Consider the following 21,167-nt stretch of genomic DNA (forward strand, 5'->3'; position numbering starts at 1 on the left):
TTATTTTTTCCTATATTTCCTGCTTAACTACAAGTAAAAGCTCTGGACGTTATACATAAAATAAGCATAAGAGGATTCAGAAATGTGGAGAGAAGGAGGAAGGCTAATTAGGGTCTTTGGGACCCAAGGAATAATAATAGACTGGTGAATTCCTTGGTTTTCTTTTTGCTTCACATATCCTGAGCTAGGTACTAGAAAAGCCAGCAATTTGAAAATGGCAATGGGTATAGAGGGGGAAAAAAAAACCCTAAGAGTCTGCTCTTTCTAACCAAAAACCAGAAAAATAATAACATAACAAGATAGAAATCTTTTAGACAGTAACTGCCTTACTCCAGGCAAACACCATGGAAAAAAATGGCAGATTCACCTCCATCCCCAAGAGCAAAGGTCAGTTTGGAGGCCTACACTTTCACTCTTGCCAGATTGTAATGAGGTGACCCAATTTCTTTGCTAAAGTTGTGACAGAGATGGTCAAATGGGTAATCAGGACTTTCATCCCTGTTGGGTTCCTGGACAGTTACCTCTACCTGGCAATGATGGGGCATCCTACTCCTCCATGTCAGGACAGGCATGGTGGAAGGTCAGGACTTTCACCGCCACCTAGCAACAGCAGTATCTCTCCCTCCCAAGATGTCAACAGAAGCTACGTGGAAAATGTGAACTTCCAGTAACAAGGCAGTACCCCTATTCCCTTACTGGTACAATGTCAGAGGAGGTATTGAAACAGAAGTTTTAGGAACACAGTACTCAAAATGTCCAAAATTCAGCAGAAAAATCACCCTTATACTAAAAACCAGAATAATCCCAACGTGAATGAGAAAAGACAATCATCAGATGCCAACGAGATTTCACAGATGACAGGCTTATTTGACAAGTATTTAAAGTAACCATCATAAAAATGTTTAAATAAGCAATTATACGCACACTCTTAAAACGGAGTTAGAAAAACAGTCTCACCAAAGAAACACAAGGTAACTGAGTAGATGGGCTTAATAGCAAAATGGAGAAAACAGAGGAAAGTATCAGTGAACTTGAAGATAGAAAAATATAAACTCCAAAATAAACAGACTGAGAAAAAAAAAAAAAACAAAAAAAAAAAACCAGAGCTTCAAGGGTCTGTGAGATCATAACAAACAATATCATACTTGTGTTAATCAGAGTCCCAGAAGGAGAAGAGATAATGAGTGGGACTGAAAAAAATTCAAAAAAATAACGGCTTAAAATTTACTTTGTTTTGGTAAAATATAATCCTACACCTTTAAGAGGCTGGGTAAGCCCTAACAGGATAAAAACAAACAAACTGATGTACAATCAAACTTCTGAAAATTAAAAGCTAAGAAAAATCTTGAAAGAAGTAAGAGAGAAACAACTCCTGACCTACAGAAGTAAAAGAACAACAGTAGTTTCTCAACAGAAACCACAAATGCCAGAAGGAACTGGCATAATGTTTTTCAAATGTTGAAAGAACTGTCAGCCCAGATTTTAATATCCAGAAAAAATATCTTTGAGAAAGGAAGAAAAACCCAAAACATTCTCAAATACAAAGAAAGAGTTTGTCACGAGCATACCTATCCTGAAACAATTGCTAAAATTAAGTTACTGAAACAGAAAATGATAAAAGCAGGAAGAACAAACACAAAAAAGAGTATGACTACTGGTAAATACAACACGTTTTCCTTCTCTTTTTGAAGTTTCTAAATTATATTTGACATTTGAAGCAAACATTATAGCACTGTCTAATGTGGATCTAAAAGTACGTAGAGGCAATATGTTATAGAGAGACACACAAAGAGGGCTAAGATGAGCACAGGATATCAATTCCATGACAGTCTTACCAAAAATACACAAACTCAGTCTAATCATTTGAAAACATCAGGAGAACTCAAATCAAGAACACTTTATAAAATAAGCGATCGATTTTCTTCAAAAGGGTTAAGATTATGAAAGACTGAAAAACCGATACTCGATTGGAAGAGACTTGATGACTAAATGCAGTGTGGATCCTAGACTGGATTCTGGACCAGAAAAAGGACATTTGTAGAAAAACTGACAAAATTTTAATAATATCTGTACATTAGTTAAGAGTATTATATCATTTTAAATTTCCTGGTACTGAAAATTTTACTGTGGTAATGTAACTAGTTACAATAAAGTCAGCACTATTTTTTAACTTTTTTGAAAGTTTAAAATCCCTTTTTAAGGGCCATTTGCAATATGAAATAAAATAATTAGTTCTATGAATTAAGGAGATTTGAAGGTAGCCAAGAGCCTATTAAGAATAGACAATAAGCCAGGCGCGGTGGCTCAAGCCTGTAATCCCAGCACTTTGGGAGGCCGAGGCGGGTGGATCACGAGGTCAAGAGATCGAGACCATCCTGGTCAACATGGTGAAACCCCATCTCTACTAAAAATACAAAAAAATTAGCTGGGCGTGGTAACGTGTGCCAGCTACTCAGGAGGCTGAGGCAGGAGAATTGCCTGAACCCAGGAGGCGGAGGTTGTGGTGAGCCGAGATCGCGCCATTGCACTCCAGCCTGGGTAACAAGAGCGAAACGTCTCAAAAAAAAAAAAAAAAAAAAAAAAAGAATAGACAATAAACAAGTTTTTCTTTGCATGCCAGAATTTTATATTACAAGAGTCTTAAAACAATGAGAAAAGGAAATTTGTGGGGACTAAATTTTCTCTTAATTAGAAAAACAAAGTAAATGAGGCAATGTGGTACTGTCTAACTCTGATATGGAAAAGAAAAAGGATGAAGAAAAAGTTTCTAGTATAAAGGCCTGGAAACCTGTAATATCAAAAGCTTCAAGAAAAGGGGGAGTAAAAGCTTTCTCCTTAAGTCAGAGTTTTAGAGGAAAAGAGATAATAACATAGGCCTATGCATGAGAATCATAGTAATGGGGACCAAGAAACTTGAACCAAGAAACATCTACATATGCTACTTGGTTTGCAAAAGAAATAAGTTGGTGCTTAAGCTACATATTCAAATTGGTAGCAAATACTACTACCTATGACAGATTCTTTTTTTTCAGATAGTCCTATTTTTACTCTAGGAAAGCATTTCTAACACTACCTCAGCCTTCTTCCCTATCACTCACTTTACTGCAAAAAGTTTATACTAGCCACCAGGCATGGTGGCTCAAACCTGTAATCCCAGCACTTTGGGAGGCCAAGGTGGGTGGATCATGAGGTCAGGAGATCAAGACCATCCTGGCCAACACAGTGAAAGCCCATCTCTACTAAAAATACAAACATTAGCTGGGCATGGGGGTGTGCCCCTGTAGTCCCAGCTACTTGGAAGGCTGAGGCAGGAGAATCACTTGAACCTGGGAGGCAGAGGTTGCAGTGAGCTGAGATTGCACCACTGCACTCCAGCCTGGGGAACACAGCAAAACTCTGTCTCAGAGGAAAAAAAAAAAAAGTTTTCACTAAAGTCACCCTAATAGGGAACAATAACCACATAAATATCAACTCTATTAAATTTTTCCATGCAGCATTTGACATCAAATTTGATAGAGTCAGGAGAGACTACTGGCCCATAAGCTAATAGAAAAGAAAGTCCAAGAAGAAAGTTTGGATTTGAGTCCAGCCAGATTAAGTGCCTCCAAAAATAAAACTCAAAACTATTCAGAGGACTGTAAACAGAATCCAAAGTCTCTATAATATATCATTCACAAATGTCAGGATGCAATCCAACATTACTTAACCTAGAATAAACAGAAAAAGGTGACTCATACTCAAAAGAAGAGGCAATCAAGACACCAAATTCAATACATCCGCTGTTGAAATTAGGAGGGGAAAGTGGTGTTTAATGCACCTATGCCAAGTATATTTGAGGATGTAAAGGCAAATATATCTGCAATGGATGAATGGATAGAAAATCTCAGCAGAGAAACAGAAACTAATGAAAAGGACCATATAGAAATTCTAGAAATGAAAAATATAATTATGCAAAGTTAAAAAAAAAAACTGGATTAAAGAGACAGAAGTCACTGAACTTAAAGGTCAATAGAAATTGTATACTCTGGGCCAGACGTGGTGGTTTGTGCCTGTAATCCCAGCACTTTGGGAGGCCAAGGCAGGTGTATCTCTTGAGGTGAGGAGCTCAAGACCAGCCTGACCAATATGGTGAAACCCCATCTCTACTAAAAATACAAAAATTAGCCTGGAATTGTGGTGGGTACCTGTAGTTCCAGCTACTCAAGAGGCTGAAGCAGAAGAATCACTTGAACCTGGCAGGCAGAGTTTGCAGTGAGCCAAGAAGGCACTGCACGCCACGCTCGGTGACAGAGTGACTTCATTGAAAAAAAAAAGAAAGAAAGAAATTGCACAATCTGAAATTGAGAAAAAATATAATATAAATAATGTCTCAAGGAATCTGTGGGACAATATCTAAAACGTATATAAATGAAATCCCAGACAGAAAAGACAGAAAAGACAAAAATTATTTGAACAAAATGGCCAAAAATTTTCCCTAATTTTTTAAAACAATAAATACACAGATTAAAGAAGAGACACATTGAGTTGAACAGTGTACCCTAAAAGATAGGTCCAAGTGCTTAGCCCTAGTACCTTTGAATGTGACCTTATTTGAAAATAAAGTATTTGCAGATGTAATTAAAGATCTTGGAATAAGATCATTCTGAATTCAGGGTAGACTCTAAATCTAATAACAAGTCCCCTTAGACGAGACAGCAAAGAAGAACACACCTACACACACAGAGGAGAAGGCCATGTGAAGATGGAAGCAGAAACTGGAATGATTAATCTACAAGCCAAGGAAAATCAAGATTTGCTGTGGTAGTCACAAAAAGCTAGAAAAGAGGCACAGAAAAGACTCTTTCTCAGAGCCTCTAGAAGAAACCAACCCCTGCTGATGCTTTGATTTCAGACTTCTGGCCTCCACAACTGTGAGAGAATAAATTTATTTTGTTCAATCCAATGTGTTTTTATGTAATCAATTGTATAATGAATATCTTACATTTAGAGATTTTCCCATATTTTGAATTGTTTTCTTTTAACAGATGTCAAGTTTACCAGTTAGTAATTAGTTAATTCAATGAATATTTGAAAAGAATTGGTAGAGTTCCAGCTTTGACAACAGAAGAATGAATTCACTGGACAAAATCTTTTGCAGATATCAAAGTAAAGACAAAATAAAAGAAAAAATATTTGAAGACACTAGAATGTGACCAAAATCAGGCAGATAATAACGGCAGATATTTTCCTTGAAAGATCAAAACTTATGCAGTAAGACTTATGAGTTTATTACTTTTTTTTTCAATCTCGTGATTCCTATAGTTCTACTGGTGGAAAACTGCAGTCTTACCCACTGAGGGAGACAGAGGAAAGAGTTTAGGGATGGCAAATGAGCTAGACATTTTGGGAAGAAATCCTAGGAGCAAGATGCAGAAGTGGCACAACATTAAATCTGAATTCTTTACCCAAATTCCAGCTGACTGATAAACTTCACATGCCCATGGGAGATTTTGGAATGCTCAAGGTAAAAGTAGACAGAAACCAGTGAGAACTGGTTGATATTTGAAAGTCTGCTACTTTTTTAACAGTAAAAAAGTAGTCCTCCTAACAGGACCAGCTGTTGGGTTTAGTTGACAAAAAACTTCAAAGCAGATATGGTATAGACGTTCAAAGAATTAAAGGAAAATATAATCTCAACTATACTGATATGAAATCTCAACAGAAAAAAGGAACTATAAAAAACAACCAAATGGAAATGTCAGATGTGAAAAATACAACAAAATGAAAAATTTATTATAGGGGGTCAAAGAGCAAACTGGAGAGAACAGAGGGAAGAATCTGTAACAATCTGTAAACGTGAAGGTAGAACAAAAGAAATTACATAACCCAAAAGACTAAACAAAAATAAATGAAGCCTCGGAGACCTGTGGGAGAATAACAGAGGTTTAACATATCTGCAACTGGAGTTCTGAAAGGAAAGGAGAAAAAAACCTATAAAACTTTTTGGGAAAAAATAGTGGTCCAAAACATTCCAAAAGTGGTTAAAAAAACAACACAGCATTATTTTACAGTTCTAAGAAGCTAAATGAATCCCAATTAGATTAAAAACACTCCTGCATGTAGTATAGTCAAATTGGTGAAAAACAAAGATACACAAAGTATCTTAATGCTTTAAGTATTAAGAGGAGAGATTTCTTACATAAGCTTAGACAAAACATAACACATGACATATATGGTGCTGTAACAACTGACTATCCTATGACAAAAAAACAAATTGCAACCCTTACTCCATACCATGCATTAAAAATTAACTTTAAGTGGTGGGTCTTAGCATTAAACATAAAAGCTAAATCCATTAAATGTCCATAAAATCATTAAATGTCCTTAAGAAAACTTAAGATGAAATGTTTGTGATCTTAGGGTAGTCAAAGATTCCTCAGATGAGACCAAAAAGGCATAAACCTTAGGGGAGAAAATTAAAAGTTTTACTATATTGAAATTGAAAAAGCTCTGTTTTTCAAAGGATCACATTAAGATAACAAAAGACAAGTCATAGGAAGGGAGATAATATTTGTAATGCAAATGATTATGACCAGAATTTAAAGAACTCTTATAAACCAGTAATTATGGGAGAAAATCCCAATTAAAAATTGGGCAAAAAATGTAGACATTTGGCAAAGATATACAAATGACCAATAAGCATATAAAATGAAACCCATGTCATTTGCCATCAGTGAAATACAAACTAAAATATCAATGAGACACCATTATACTCTCAATAGAATAAGACTGACCATATTAATGTGTACAACTCTCACATGTTGCTGGTAGGAATGTAATGTATGTAATACATTTTAAAAGAATTGAAAGTTTCCTATAAAATTGGATGTACACTTACCATATGATCCAGCAATTCCACTTCAAGGTATTTTCCCAAGAGAAATGGAAACAAATGTCTGCACAAAACCTTGTAAATGAATGTTCATAAACAGCTTTATTCATAATAGCCCCAAAGTAAAAGCAACCCAAATGTCCATGAACAGGTAAACTGAAACAATGTGTGGCACATATGCATACAATAAACTAATTCCTAGCAATAAAAACTATGGATACATGAAACATGCATGAATTTCAGAATATACTGAGTGAAAGATGCCAGATACAAAACTGTGAATACTATATGATTCCACCTATATGAAATCCGTGAAAAGGCAAAACTAATTTTTAGTGCCAGAAAGGATTGTGTGGTTGTCTGGAGGTGAGGAAAATCAGTGGCAAAGAGTCAGAGGAAAATTTTTTGCAACAGAAAGAGTCCCATCTTGATTATGGTGGTAGTATAGATTTTGGTTAACTGTACACATTTTTCAAAACTCATCAAACTATATAATTAATAATGGGTGTGTTTCATTGCATGTAAATTATACATCAATAAGTTGATTAAAACACTTGTAGTTATCTCTGACACAACTGAAGACACTAAGTCATGGTTTAAATTTTGCATAATCATAATTAACCTCATAATTAACTAATTTCCAAGCAATTGTTACATTAGGAGCTTAACATCACTTAAAGTTATTGTACCTGTTCAAGGTGCCCTTGCACCTATACCCGACCCTCCCCTCTTCCACACTACCATTCTGATGTTAGCTGATTGAGGGCAGAAACCCTGGCTATCATATTCATGCCATATACTCAGTGCCAAGTTGTATACCTGGTCTCTGGCAGGTGCTGGATACATACTGGTTGAATTCATGAATAAATGAATCCCTTACATGTTAGTATGCATCTAGAATCTCTCGTAGGCCTTTGTCCACTCTCCTTGGGCAATATTATCTGCTTTTGTGGCTTCAGTTACATCTATACACTGATGACTCTCAAATCTGTATGTTCTATGTTCACTTACTGATCACTAGACCCACTTCAACTGCCTACTGGACAACTCCATGTGAATGTCCCACAAACAACTCAAATTCCACGTTTAAAATGGAACTCATTAACTTCCTCTAAATTTATTCATCTCATCCATACTAACAACAAAACTTTGCCTAAAACATCTCATACTCATGCTATCTCACTTACCCCCTCAAATGGTCTCTACTTACTTTTCAACACACCAGCTTCCACCCTAACCATTAGGCTAGTGAAAGCATCCTCTCTGAAGCCAGCACAAGAGATCATTTAATTTCCTCAACTGAAGCTTAGACAACTATACTCTAGATACACTCCTCCATGCCCAATAGCTGTCTTAACTCAATCTCTACTTTTTCTTTCCTGGGTTCATGTAAACCAGTCTAATTGGTCTTTCTGTTATCGAGTCTGTCTCTTTCTTGCCTAGTTCATCTTTTACACTGCTGACAGAATTATTTTTCTGTTAACCAATCATGTCACTTCTCTTTTTAGAGATAAGTTAGTGGTCTTTGTCTAATGGCTAAAAAAATTCTAACTCCCAATAACACACACATTTTTTCAGCCTCCCCACTAGCCACTTTCACTTTATTTTCTAAAACATTATGCCCTTTTGTCTTCAGTACTCTGATGCTGTAATTCCTTTTCTTATCCACCTAAAATTTTGAAGTATTCTTTAAAACATATCTCAAATATTCCCTCTGCTATGAACTCTTCCCTAATTCCTTCAGTCAGAATTGTTCATTTCCATTTGCAATTCTTGACATCGCTAACCACATTTCCGAGTTAACACTTACCAGGTTACACTTACTATGTCATTTATTACGTAGAGTAAACATTGCATACATTATTTCTTGCACCATGCTACAAACATTTAATTATTTTTTTATCTGACCATTGTGTAATCTTTGACCACTGATCCCTGAAGATAGGATTAATTTTTGGTAGTAGTTGATCTTCTTCTACATATTGATTTTATTTGCTTGTCAGTCCCCAACCAGACCGTAACTCCCCGTGTCCAGTATTTAGCATACTACCCAGTATTTGCAGGCCCTTAATGAATATTGCCCAGTGTGAGTAAACAAATGTTCCATGTCCTATGCTTCAGCTGAATCAATTCCAGTATTCAATGGGATGGCATTCTATGGCCAGATTAACTTCATATCTAATTCTTCACATACATGCTGAAATTATGGAAACCGGTTCACAATGTACTACCTACAACCTATCTTTCCCTTAATAAGAGTTTTTCAAACTGTAAACCTAGTACTATTTTCCAACAATGGTTCAAATGTTCCATTTTAGGACTTGATTCTGGACTTAAGAGTCTCGCTCTGTCTGTTGCCCAGGTTGTATTACGGGTGTGAGCCACCTCTTCCAACCTGTACTTTTCTTATGTTTAAAAAAAAAAAAAAAAGTAATAGTAAAAATTTTTTTAAAAATTGCAAGTTTTTCAAATATCTGTTTTCTTTGACAGTTAAATCTGCTTTTTGATGTGACTATGTTAAGATGGCAGAACTTTCTAGAACCTAAAATCCATCAGGGTTTAAAATCAAATTAAAAATAAGTAAACTACATTACTAATACGATGTTTTAGGTATTAGTCTCAAATGTGTATTTACATATAAAATTTTATCTTAGAATAAAATCTAAAGTCCCTTCCAACTCAAAGGAGTCAGAATTCATTTTTTTAAAAATATTTATTTATTTATTGAGGCAGGGTCTTGCTCTGTTGCCCAGGCTGGAGTACAGTGGGGTCTTGGCTCATGGCATCTCCACTTCCCTGGTTCAAACAATTCTCCTGTGTCAACCTCCCAGTATCTGGGATTACAGGCTCCCGTCCCCATGCCTGGCTCATTTTTACTTTTTTTTTTGGTAGAGACACGGTTTCACCATGTTGGCCAGGTTGATCTCAAACTCCTGACCTCAAGTGATCTGCCTGCCTCAGCCTCTTAAAGTACTGAGATTACAGGCATGAACCACAGAGCCCGGCCAAGGAGTCAGAATTCTTTTTTTTTTCTTTTTTTTTTTTTTGAGACAGAGTTTCGCTCTTGTTACCCAGGCTGGAGTGTGCAATGGCGTGATCTCGGCTCACCGCAACCTCCGCCTCCTGGGTTCAGGCAATTCTCCTGCCTCAGCCTCCTGAGTAGCTGGGATTACAGGCACACGCCACCATGCCCACCTAATTTTTTGTATTTTTAGTAGAGACGGGGTTTCACCATGTTGACCAGGACGGTCTGGATCTCTTGACCTCATGATTCACCCACCTCGGCCTCCCAAAGTGCTGGGATTACAGGCTTGAGCCACCGCGCCCGGCCGAGTCAGAATTCTTAAATGGCTTAATCGGTTGTATATATAGCTGAGGGCAGAAATAAATTTATTAATAAAATCTATGACAGAAACAAACCAATATCCAGAAGACTATGGGCCACCATTACACATTAGTCCTAATTACAGGGACTGGTCTTCAAACATTATATGATAGTTTTTTTCAAAATAAAATAAAGATTTGTAGGCAAAAATGTACCAGGTATTCTGAAATAATGTATGTAATGCCTACTTCACTATTTTATAGATGAGTCCATCAATAAAGGTCAGTTTCCTCCCTAGTTTAACCATGTTATCTCCTAAAGGTATGCCCCTGTTGTGTTAGAGCAATTTTTTTGAGTGTGCAAAAATCTTTTACATGCAGTATTTCACATACTTTTTCTTTCTTAAGAGTTGCCTTGAGTTCTCGAGAAGAGAACAATACCCATGAAATTTCAGCCACTGTCATTTGTGGGAAAAAAAAATCTCCTTAGATACAGCTGGATGCTGGAGAAAGGGAACCGCTGGAGTCACTTAAACATGACTTGGAATCAAGTGTGGGTATGCAGCTGCCAGCCACCTGATGAGTACTGTAATTAACTTTATGTCCTTAAATAAAAAAATCACATCATCATTGCCAATCCTATCTAGCAAAAGGAAATATAATCCATCTTTAGACGAGAAATAATTTTTTCCTTCAAATACTTGATTTTCAAATAATTCAAAGTAGTCAAATTTTCATGTTGAGTTGAAATCTCTTCTGATACAAACAGAAAAGGTTATCAGATATTTCTACTTGAAAGGCTGCAAAATGACAATCTTTTTCCTTATCATGATGGCTCATTTCAGATTTACATTAACGATTCTGGGATTGGAACAGCTCTTACTGTGTTTATATATTACTTATACTTTGAATTATCTTGTGTGCCTTACTACATATGTAGGCACTGGTGCATAAAAGCTCAAAATGAGTATCTTTATTAGTGGTTATGTCCCACAGCAACATAGGGTGGGTGGCTAGTCCCAAATAGTCTCTGCAATAATAATGGACTGTTTTACTCAAGGCCTGTTTGATTCTTACCTGAATTACTGTTACTCATTGCAGTTTTTATATGCACCAGGATTTCTTTCTACAAACATATATATTTTTTTAACGGGGTTTAAAATTTCAGCAAAATGAGTTGATCCAAAATTCCACTTTTTTTTTTTTTTTTTTTTTAGACGGAATCTCTATCTGTCACCAGGCTCGAGTGCAGTGGTGCGATCTCGGCTCACTGCAACCTTCGCCTCCCAGGTTCAAGTGATTCTCCTGTCTCAGCCTCCTGAGTAGCTGGGACTATAGGCACATGACACCACGCCCAGCTAATTTTTGTATTTTTAGTAGAAATAGGGTTTCACCATGTTGGCCAGGATGGTCTCGATCTCTTGACCTGGTGATCTGCCCGCCTCAGCCTCCCAAAGTGCTGGGATTACAGGCATGAGCCACCATGCCCGGCCCAATTCCCCTGGTTTTTATGGAAGTACAGGTATATGTTATATTTGAATACCTCGTGGAATTTGGCCAACATATCAAAGTCTAAAGACACCAGACACAACAGGTCAGTTTGTATGAACTGGGGCTGCCCACTGAAGAACAAACCTGAATGTTAGGGTCACTAAAGGAAGAGCAAGCCTTCAGGAGAGTCCTTCAGGGTCCTTGGAAGGTAGTAGAGGTCAAATTCAAGAGAGCTTTTTAAGAATTTTTAAGATTTTAATGGCAAATCAGAGCAGCATCTGCTGACCAAACCCACAAATATGTTTTGCTCATTGTAGTCTAAGTAATTTCTTATGGTTTTATACCATTTGCTTAATAGCCTAAATGAACATTTAAGCTCAGAGGCAACACGGTAAGTTATGTTTCAATTACAAATTAAAAATGGGGGGAAAATACACAATTGGCCTTTCATATCCATGGGTTATGCATCCAAATATCAAAAATATTTAAAAAGAATAAAAAATACCAAAAAAGCAATATAATGTAACATCATTTACGTAGCATTTACGTTGTATTATTATAAGTCATCTAGACATGATTAAAAGTGTAAGGGAGGATATATGTAAAGCATATGTAAATACTACAACATTTTCTATAAGGAACTTGAGCATCCATGAACTTTGGTATCGTTGGGGGTCCTACAACCAACCCTTCCGGTAGATACCAAGGGACAACTATATTCCTAAGTGTGGGTATGTATGTACATGGATGATTTCTTTCTCCATATTCTCCTAAGAGTAATCTACAAAGTTGAATTTGTATTGATCTCTTATCAAAAATGAATACCTTATTCTTTAAAAAAAAAAAAAAGCTGCTGCAAATAGCCATGTTGATGGTAACTATATGTATTGGAAAACATGAGCTATAGGAGAGATGAGAATAAACAGAAAGGAGAAAGGTTGATTCTCAGATTCTCAGGGAGACCAACCACTCCTACCCCACTTCCACTGGCCCCAACTCAATGTAATCTATACTACAGTCATATTGTTTAAAAATAAATACTTAAAGAAGTCTGTGGCTACAAAAGAAGCCTGCTATCATCATATTAAACTCAACAAAACGAGGTGCATCAGCTGAAACGTATTAAGCATGAATTATATTTGAAAAGTAACATTAAGTAGACATTCTCATCTTGCTGGAAATGGCATGATTATAATACAATAATGAAATGTCCCTCCATAAAACACTCCTTGATTTTGCTAAATAAACTAATCATAGTTTAAGTAAAACACCGACTAAGTGCTTCTTTATATTATTTGTGTGAGAAAAAAAAACTAGTATGTTATACTCTGAAGGTTTCACAAACAACACTGTTTCAGTGGATCTCACAGGAGAGGCACAGAGTAGCAAATTGAAATGAAATCCATCTAGAAGGGATGATTTACTAAAATAATCCACTTTCATTTCCAACCTAGCTTTTAACGACTCATTTAAACAAAGAAACCACTTGTATTTAGTTATAAAGAGATTTCTAATATAATTAGCATATAAAAGCGTATTAAAGATGTGAAACCTTAGAATAATGTAAAGTACAACATGAAACAAATTCTTTCACTTCAGTTCAAATGCACAGCATTTTGAGAATGTCTTTTGCATAATTTTCTTTTTAAAAAATGATTTTGAAACATTTTGGCATTATAATAAGAGTACACAACAAGGAACCCTGAAACACTATGGTAGGACTACAAGTTTGAATGAGTTTTTATAAAATGTGTAGAAGTTATAGAAGCATATGATTAGGCTGCATAACAAAGTCTGAAGTTCACAGAACTACTGAATAAAACATTTAAAAGAAGGTAAATAAAATGTATTAATACTTGATAAAACTTGAAAGAAATAAACATTCCTTTCTGACAGAGATCTAAAAGGTTCAATTCTAAAATATGATAAAAACTTTAGGCGAGACTAAACAAGAATAAAAGAACTGCTAAGAATGTGCAAGTGTTCGGTCACATTCTGCTCTGTTAAGTCAATTTTATTAATAACTTTAATTGTATATACGTTTTACGTCTTTTGTAGATTTAAAAGAAAGGATTTGAGCTTGGATACCTACAGTCAGTTGAGCAAAGTAGCTTTTTGTAATTTATAAATTCAAATTAAAGACCGGGTGATGAAACAAGATTAAAGGTTAAAACAACTTTGTTTTCAATACACTCACATATTTTTACTTTGTAATACAATATAGCTGTCACATACAATGGCTCTAGTAGGCTTAAATCAAATTGCAATGGGCAAGGAAAGCCAAGGAAGGGTTTACAAAATATTCAATAACCAATAATATCTGTTCAGTGTGCAATAAAATAAAAAAGTTCTAACCTAGAAACACAGAAAAAGAATTTATTGTTTTTAAGTTCCAGAAATAAAAGTAACAGAATTTACTGCATATAATCTGTAACAAGCTGGTCCTATAATTTCTAAACTACAGTCCAATTAAAACGTTTAAGTAATAGAAACCATCTACATGTTTTTCTACCAGGTAAATATGCCTGAGAGAGTTACCTATAAAGAAATAGGCTTTAAAACTCTTAACCACAAAGAATCTTTTGCTGGGACATTATGAAGATGGGCTATACATGTGGCTGGACTAAGCCATTTCCCAGAGATTCTGCTCACTGCTTAGCTGCAGGTGGTAGTCCATCAGTGACACAGTATTTCACACGAATACCAGCTCATTCAACCGAAAAAGCACAGTAATATTTTAAAACCATCTGTTTATATTCATTAGTATGTAAAAATCACAATACATAGATTAGGAAACGTGTAACGTGTCCATAATAAGAGTATATTATGCCAGCACAAGCTTTTTAAAAAGGCCTAAGCAATGCAATAATGAGGGTAGCAGACTCTGTGTGTTGACTATAGTGAAGATACGTTAAAATTATAATTACTGTCATTGCCAAGAACTAACAAATAAAAACAAATTTAAAAAATTAAGAAGTTCTGGTAGCACAATTACATCTATGGTAACAACAGCTCCAAGCAAATGAGCAATTCAGAGCTTGAATGAGATTTGTGCTTTGTTTCTATAAGAATACAGTGTTACTCTCAGACATTTCTACATGACTAGATTCATAAATAAGCAGTGGATTTCTTTTCATCACAATTTATTTCTAATTCACCCTATGCAGATTATAGATAGAACTAAAAGTTACTTAGGTTTTTTCCCAGTACTTTATATAAATCGAGATCTTTTTTTAAACAGTGATTTATTGTGTTTCTTAAAGTAAAACAACAAAAACAAACTCTAAAATTATAACTTTAAATTAAGTGGTTAAAATTTCAGATGACAGAGCCAATAATTCGTAACAGCTTCTTTAAGTTCATGTTAATAGTCCAATTAAAAACACTAACAACTACCTGGCAATAGTTTGAAAGAATCAGAAGGGTTCGGTGAAGGGGCCGGGGGTGGGAGGAATCCAAACATGCAAAACACCCCCCAAACACATGATCTTTTTTTGCATTTTATAATCTAAACTTGTAAAATTTTTATAAATACATGATCATTCTACACAATACAGATATTGTAGAGCATTTCTAAAGGATATTACAGTTTTTGGTCTTAAGGAATAAAGACTAAGATGGAAAAAAAGATGAAAACAGTGAAATCTGAGGAAGCAATACACTCTCTACACACAAGCAAACTGTAGTTCATCCAGTCAAGTTAGCGGTTACAGTTCAGTACATGATTTTCAAGGCAACTAAGAAATCAGGACACAGATATTCCCCCTTCCTAGAGTTAACAATTCTTTTAAAAGCTCTGATGTATCTATAAAGGAGTGTTGGTTTTTGTGGGTTTTTTTCCAAAAGGAAACAAAGAATAAACAGGGGAAAAAAGTTTCCATCCCTAAATTCACATACACAAAAAGTTAAGTTAAACTATATGCTAGTTTTAGACTACCCAGTGAAATAGAATTGTTGGTACCATCTGAAGCAGGTGCTACTCTCCCTAGTCAGTTCAAAACATGATCCAGTAAAACAAATACACATTGTTATGCCTCAAACAACTATAAAGCATTTCATTTATTCTTCAAATACCATGTTTAATTAACTCCTATGGTAACAGACTTCTAGAATGTTGTATCTTAATGGTGTACCTGAATCAATACTAGCAACAGAATGCAAAATTCAAAACTGCTAAAAAGTAAAATCATCATTAAAAAAAAACTCAATCCTTATGTAAAAAGAGAGAGAACTGAGTGTGAAATACTAACATCAAATGTCTGAAGGCAGAATTTTTGTTTGTGGAAGACAGAGTGAAGAGATAGATGCACCTAATCAAGACCAAATGGAAGACAGCAAAGAGTATGAAAAATGTTTAGAAAAGAAAAAGAAGGAAAATGGAGAAAAGGCAGCAAAAGAATTACTAGATACAACAAAAATAAGAGAAAATGAAGCATGTGCATATGGCTCTTTTTTCATCTGTCCTTTGTGTTCCTAAATAACTTAAAATGTAAGTGGCATGTAGGCCACACTAGCAGGTATGAGCCTTGTGATGGATAGAGATGAAGGATCTGAGGCTAATGAATTGTTTTGTTTTTGTTTTTGCTTTTAATTCATACCTGAAAGCCTTGAATCCTTGCTAAATATTCCAGTTGTTTTGAAGGTTGTACTGGAGAACAAGGGGGAGTAGGAGAACTTCCTTTTAAACCTATGGCTTCAGCTGTAGAAGATGTTCCATTCATAAGGAGTTCCCTGGCAATTGTAGCTGAACTATTCGATGTGGGAGATATACTGAAGAAAGAGCTTGAAGGTTGGTTCATATCTTTGGGTGACAAATAGCCTAGAGTAGTGCCAGAGATTACTTTGTGGCGGCTGGCTTCCATCTCTTGATAAACATCAGGAGACAAATGAAGAATTCCTTTTGGAGCTATAAATAAAACGAAGGAATACTGTTATTAGACTTAAAATAATTAAGATAGAAACAGGTTATAGCATTATTAACTCAATGGCTTTACTTGGTATAGTAACAAAGAAATGAGAAACACTGCCAATCAAGTATCTTTGTCATACTGTAGAGGCATTTGCAGCTTCTATTAAAAGGTGGGTAACGTTGTTTCAATTTTCCTAAAATTACAAGTTTAAAAAAATCCAAAAAAGTGGTTTCATTGGGACTTGAGTGTAGTAGGGAGGCTATAAAAGGACAAGGGAAACTGATGTGTGGAATTACAATGGGGGGAAAATTGGGAATCTGCAGTGTCTTCACCTTGCATTTTAATATTTTATATCTCAAAAAAGAGGCACAAAACCCCAACATATACAGCAACTGAGGCACACCAGGTTAAATGAAAGCTGAATCCGTCCAAATTTATTTGGAGCTACAAATGCAGGTATTCAACAGCCTAGTGGTCCTCTCACCTCCACAAGGATGTCCCACAGACAACTCTAACTCACGAACACCCAAAAAAAAGAACAGGGTATCATCTCTAAACTAGTACTCTCCCTAACTTGCTTTGCTCATAACCCATGAGGCTACTCATTACCCAACATAGACTCCTGGCAACCATCTCTGATTTACTAATAATCTAGTAGTTATCATGTTGCTCAAACATCTCAAGAATCTGACCATTCTAAGGATTATCTAGTGCATTAATTCAAGCCAGGCCATGGACAGATTCTGAAATCAAGAGGAGTGAGCCTGGGGCTCAGAGCTTTGAGACAAGCAAGACTGAAGCCAAGTCTTTAGTCAAATCCCAGATAAGTTGGGTCACTGGATACATGGTGCACCTCTTTTGCCACTCCAGGAAAAAAACTGAATGCTGGAGCTTTTCAACTACAAGCTTTGTGCTGGGCTGAGGAGGGGATGGTTACGGTGACCACCACCACCACCACCCACCTCTGTTTTCACTGGCCCCGGGTTACTAAAATATGCCATGTCCTGTCAGCACCCTGAGACTGGCTGGACAGAAGCCAGTCCTTTGGGTAGTTAAGGGCTAGAAAAGCTAAGGCATTGGATGTATGGTACACATCTTTCCCCTTCCAGGCAGAAAGAAGCTGGGAGCTGGGGGTAGGGGGCGGCTGTCCTGATTGTATGGCATTGCACTATAGATAGGAATTATGGCATGAGAGTATGCCAATAATTAAGATCTGGCTAGTTTCATGCTCACCTGGCACACAGGAGCCTCTTAACTGATTTCTGGATTCTGACAAAGAAAATTCACCTATAAATTTAGAGTTAAATTGCTGTGCTTACCATCTTGCCAAGGCTAGACCATTCTTTTACTTAAAGGTCTTTCACTGGTTTATCACTTACACTACAGGACCCAAAATCCTTAGGATAACTTAGGAAGCCCTTAATAATCTGGCTCCCATTTATCTCTCTATCCTCATCTACTAAATATTTCACGAAGATCCCATGCTCCAGTCATACAGATATATCCAATACTCTAGGCTATTTGATTCCAACACATCTTTATTTCTATTGTTTGGTTACACACATGCACATACTCTCTTAGTTAAGCTCGAACTGCCATTGTGCTAGTTAAGCTCTACGTATTGTGCCAACCAATACTGTCCCGCTATCAAGCCATGCTCAGTCTGTCAGGAGAGGAACGAAAATGAATAATACAATGTGATAGGGGTCTCACTAGGGATGGGTATAGAGAGCAGTGGGAATGGGAAAGGAGAAGTGCTGAAAGCTCAGCAAAGGCTTGCTGGAGATGACAATGACAGTAAATTTCAAAGGATGAGGAGAATATAGTCAAGGAAGAAGAGGACTGATGGTGGATGGCCAGCAGGAGCAAGGGCAGGGACCTAGAGAATTTGTGTTCTAGGAAACCCCAGGGCATGCCTTACCACAAGGGCATACAGAGAGTAGGGACTGAAAAAGGTGGGGGCAGGCAGGGGCCAAGGTCGAAGGAAGTTTACTCTGATGCCATTAAAGTATAAAAGAGTTTCGTAAGTTTTTGTTTTGTTTTTTAAAAAAGAAAAAACTTTAAATAGCTTAAAATAATACAGACAGCCCTCTGCATGCTTGAGTCCTACATCCCTGGATTCAACCAACTATAAATAGAAAATATTTCTAAACAGAAACAACAACAACAACAAAAAAACAACATCAGGAAACCCCACACAATAAAAAATAACTACAGCAATTAAAAAAATACAAACTTAAAAACCAATACAGTATAATAACTACTTACATAGCATTTACATTGTATTTGATGTTACGCAATCCAGAGAGGATTTAAAGTATACCGGAATATGTGCATAGGTTATATGCAAATATGATGCCATTTTTCTATCAGGGACTTGAGCATCTGTGGATTTTGGTATCTATAAGGAGTCCTGGAACCAATTCCTCACAGATACCAAGGAATGACTGTCTATCAATCCTATTTTATGTATTTTCTTCCTTTTATGTTAGCTTTCAAATTCTCTACATTAACATGTGTTAGCTCTTTATAATCAGGAAGAAATTGCAATAAATTTTTTTTACAAGAAAATATTATATATTGGAAAAACTTAAGATAAATCTCATCAGCCAAAGGACACTACTTTCAACATTTTGCTTTAAAGATATGTTTTTAATCCTGTTTTATCTATGTACTTTTTAGTTGTTGTGTACTGAAAAAATAAGTTAAAAACATAGGAATACCATATGATCCAGTCATTGTTTACAAAACAATATACTTCTACTGCTAATACTAAAAGCATAACATTTCATTATATGTATGAACTGTTTCTTTAAACAATTCCATAATATCGGACATTTAATTTATTGCCAGTTTTTTGCAATTATAAACACAGTGACGAACATTCTTGTAATTAAATCCTTATTCACATAAAAATTTATTTCCTCAAGTTAGAAGTGGAATTGCTGGTTGAAAGGATATTTAGGGTTTCTGAAACTGATAAATTGCCCTCCGAAGAAGTTGTACCAATATCAGACTCCCACAGAGATATATGAAAGTACCTTGTTTCCTATTTTGGTATTGGATATTACTATTAAAAAATCTTTGCCAGTCATCAACAGCAACAGAAAGCAGGTCAGTGGTTGCCTGGAGAGTGGAGCTGGTGGGAGTGACAGATTGCAAAAGGGTATGAGAAATCTTTTAGGAAGATGAAAATGTCAAGACTGATTAAACTGTAGACATTATGTGCAGTTTATTATACTTCAATTATACCTCAATAAAGTTGTAAAAAAAATTTGCCAATTTGATGAAGTGTCATATTACTGATTTTTGTTTTACTATCTGCATAAACATTATATATATTTTAATTTAACAAATAAATGTTATGACTCTAACTTCTATACTCAATTTTAAAAATCAAGAAACTTAACAGCATTACTTCAGTATTGTTATTATACAGCACTAATGAGTTTGCCAATAGCAATATTATAAAGCAACAAAAATGCTCTTTCCACACTCAACAGAGGCATTACCTCATAGCATAAGAACGTGGAGTTCAGGCTTTCTTATTCTACAGTAAAGCCTGAGTCCACTTTCCTTCACAAATAAAGAAGATTCCTTTCTACAGAGTTCAACTGGCAGACCTGTCATAGAAATAGTATAAAGACATAGATTTATGTGGTCAAGAACTGAATGACTTTTAACTTGAACATCAGTAACAGTGTTTGAATGGGTCATAATACACTTAGGATCTTCCTGTTGCAAATTAAGTTTCTTCTCAATAGTATAAAGCTCTAAAAGTAGAATCAAGAGTAATTTAGGGTATGCATATTTAAGGACCTTAAATTTATTTTGCCAATTAGGGTTCTCCCAAAAAACGATCCCAATTTATACTTCCATTAGTAGGATGTGACTGTTTTCCCACACTTCTCCCACCCCACAACAGGTTTCAGTTACTCTAAATAACCATTGCCACTTTACAGTAATTCGTTGTGAATTTATTTTTGCTTGGCTACTGCTCAGGATAAACTTTTTCTCATGTAACTACTTAAGGTCTGTGCCTTCTTTGACCTCAGTTTTGCTCATGGACTTCAACCACTACACTTCCCTTGCTCAGGCTTATAACATCCATTATATTCATTCACCCTTGGTCTGAAGAGGTCCTGAACCCATTCTGCCACCATCTATCTTTTGTCCCTGATTTTGCCTTTGATGTTCCCATTTCATACAGTCTATAACCACAGTACACTACAATGCAGACACATGGGCACTATTCTAGTACTTTACTTCTTATTTAATTCTCATAACAATCATATGAAATGGGCATTATTATTTTTCTATATTAGAGATTTAAAAAACTGAAGCATGGAGAAGTTATAAAACTCTCCCAAGGTCATACGGATAATAAACAGCAATGCTAGAATTTGACTCCAGGCAGTCTGTCTCTGAGTCTGGATGCTTAACCATTACATTAAACAGCCTCCTAAAAGAACAGGTAGGAAACTAAACGCATCATCCCCCTAGTTCCAAACCCCTAAGGCTTAATCCAGTAAGTAAACTCAATGCCTGGAGTTTGCCCAGATTGGCTCTAA

The 21,167-nt window shown here is 35.9% G+C and overlaps 1 protein-coding gene across 13 annotated transcripts in view; it reads right to left on the reverse strand.

The window, feature by feature from the left end:
- STAU2 (staufen double-stranded RNA binding protein 2) overlaps positions 1 to 21,167 on the reverse strand; it is a 327,272-nt gene that overhangs the window by 115,600 nt on the left and 190,505 nt on the right. For 12 of the 13 annotated variants that reach the window (XM_074386791.1, XM_039464484.2, XM_010330450.2 and 9 more), the window contains one exon: positions 16,285 to 16,592. In XM_074386791.1, the coding sequence (XP_074242892.1) occupies positions 16,285 to 16,592 (308 nt within the window). Of the gene's footprint in view, positions 1 to 11,347; positions 16,593 to 21,167 lie in introns of those variants that run through there. The other variant, XM_074386790.1, reaches the window with a different exon arrangement.

This window comes from Saimiri boliviensis, chromosome 15 (genome assembly GCF_048565385.1).
Source record: "Saimiri boliviensis isolate mSaiBol1 chromosome 15, mSaiBol1.pri, whole genome shotgun sequence".
NCBI lineage: Eukaryota > Metazoa > Chordata > Mammalia > Primates > Cebidae > Saimiri > Saimiri boliviensis.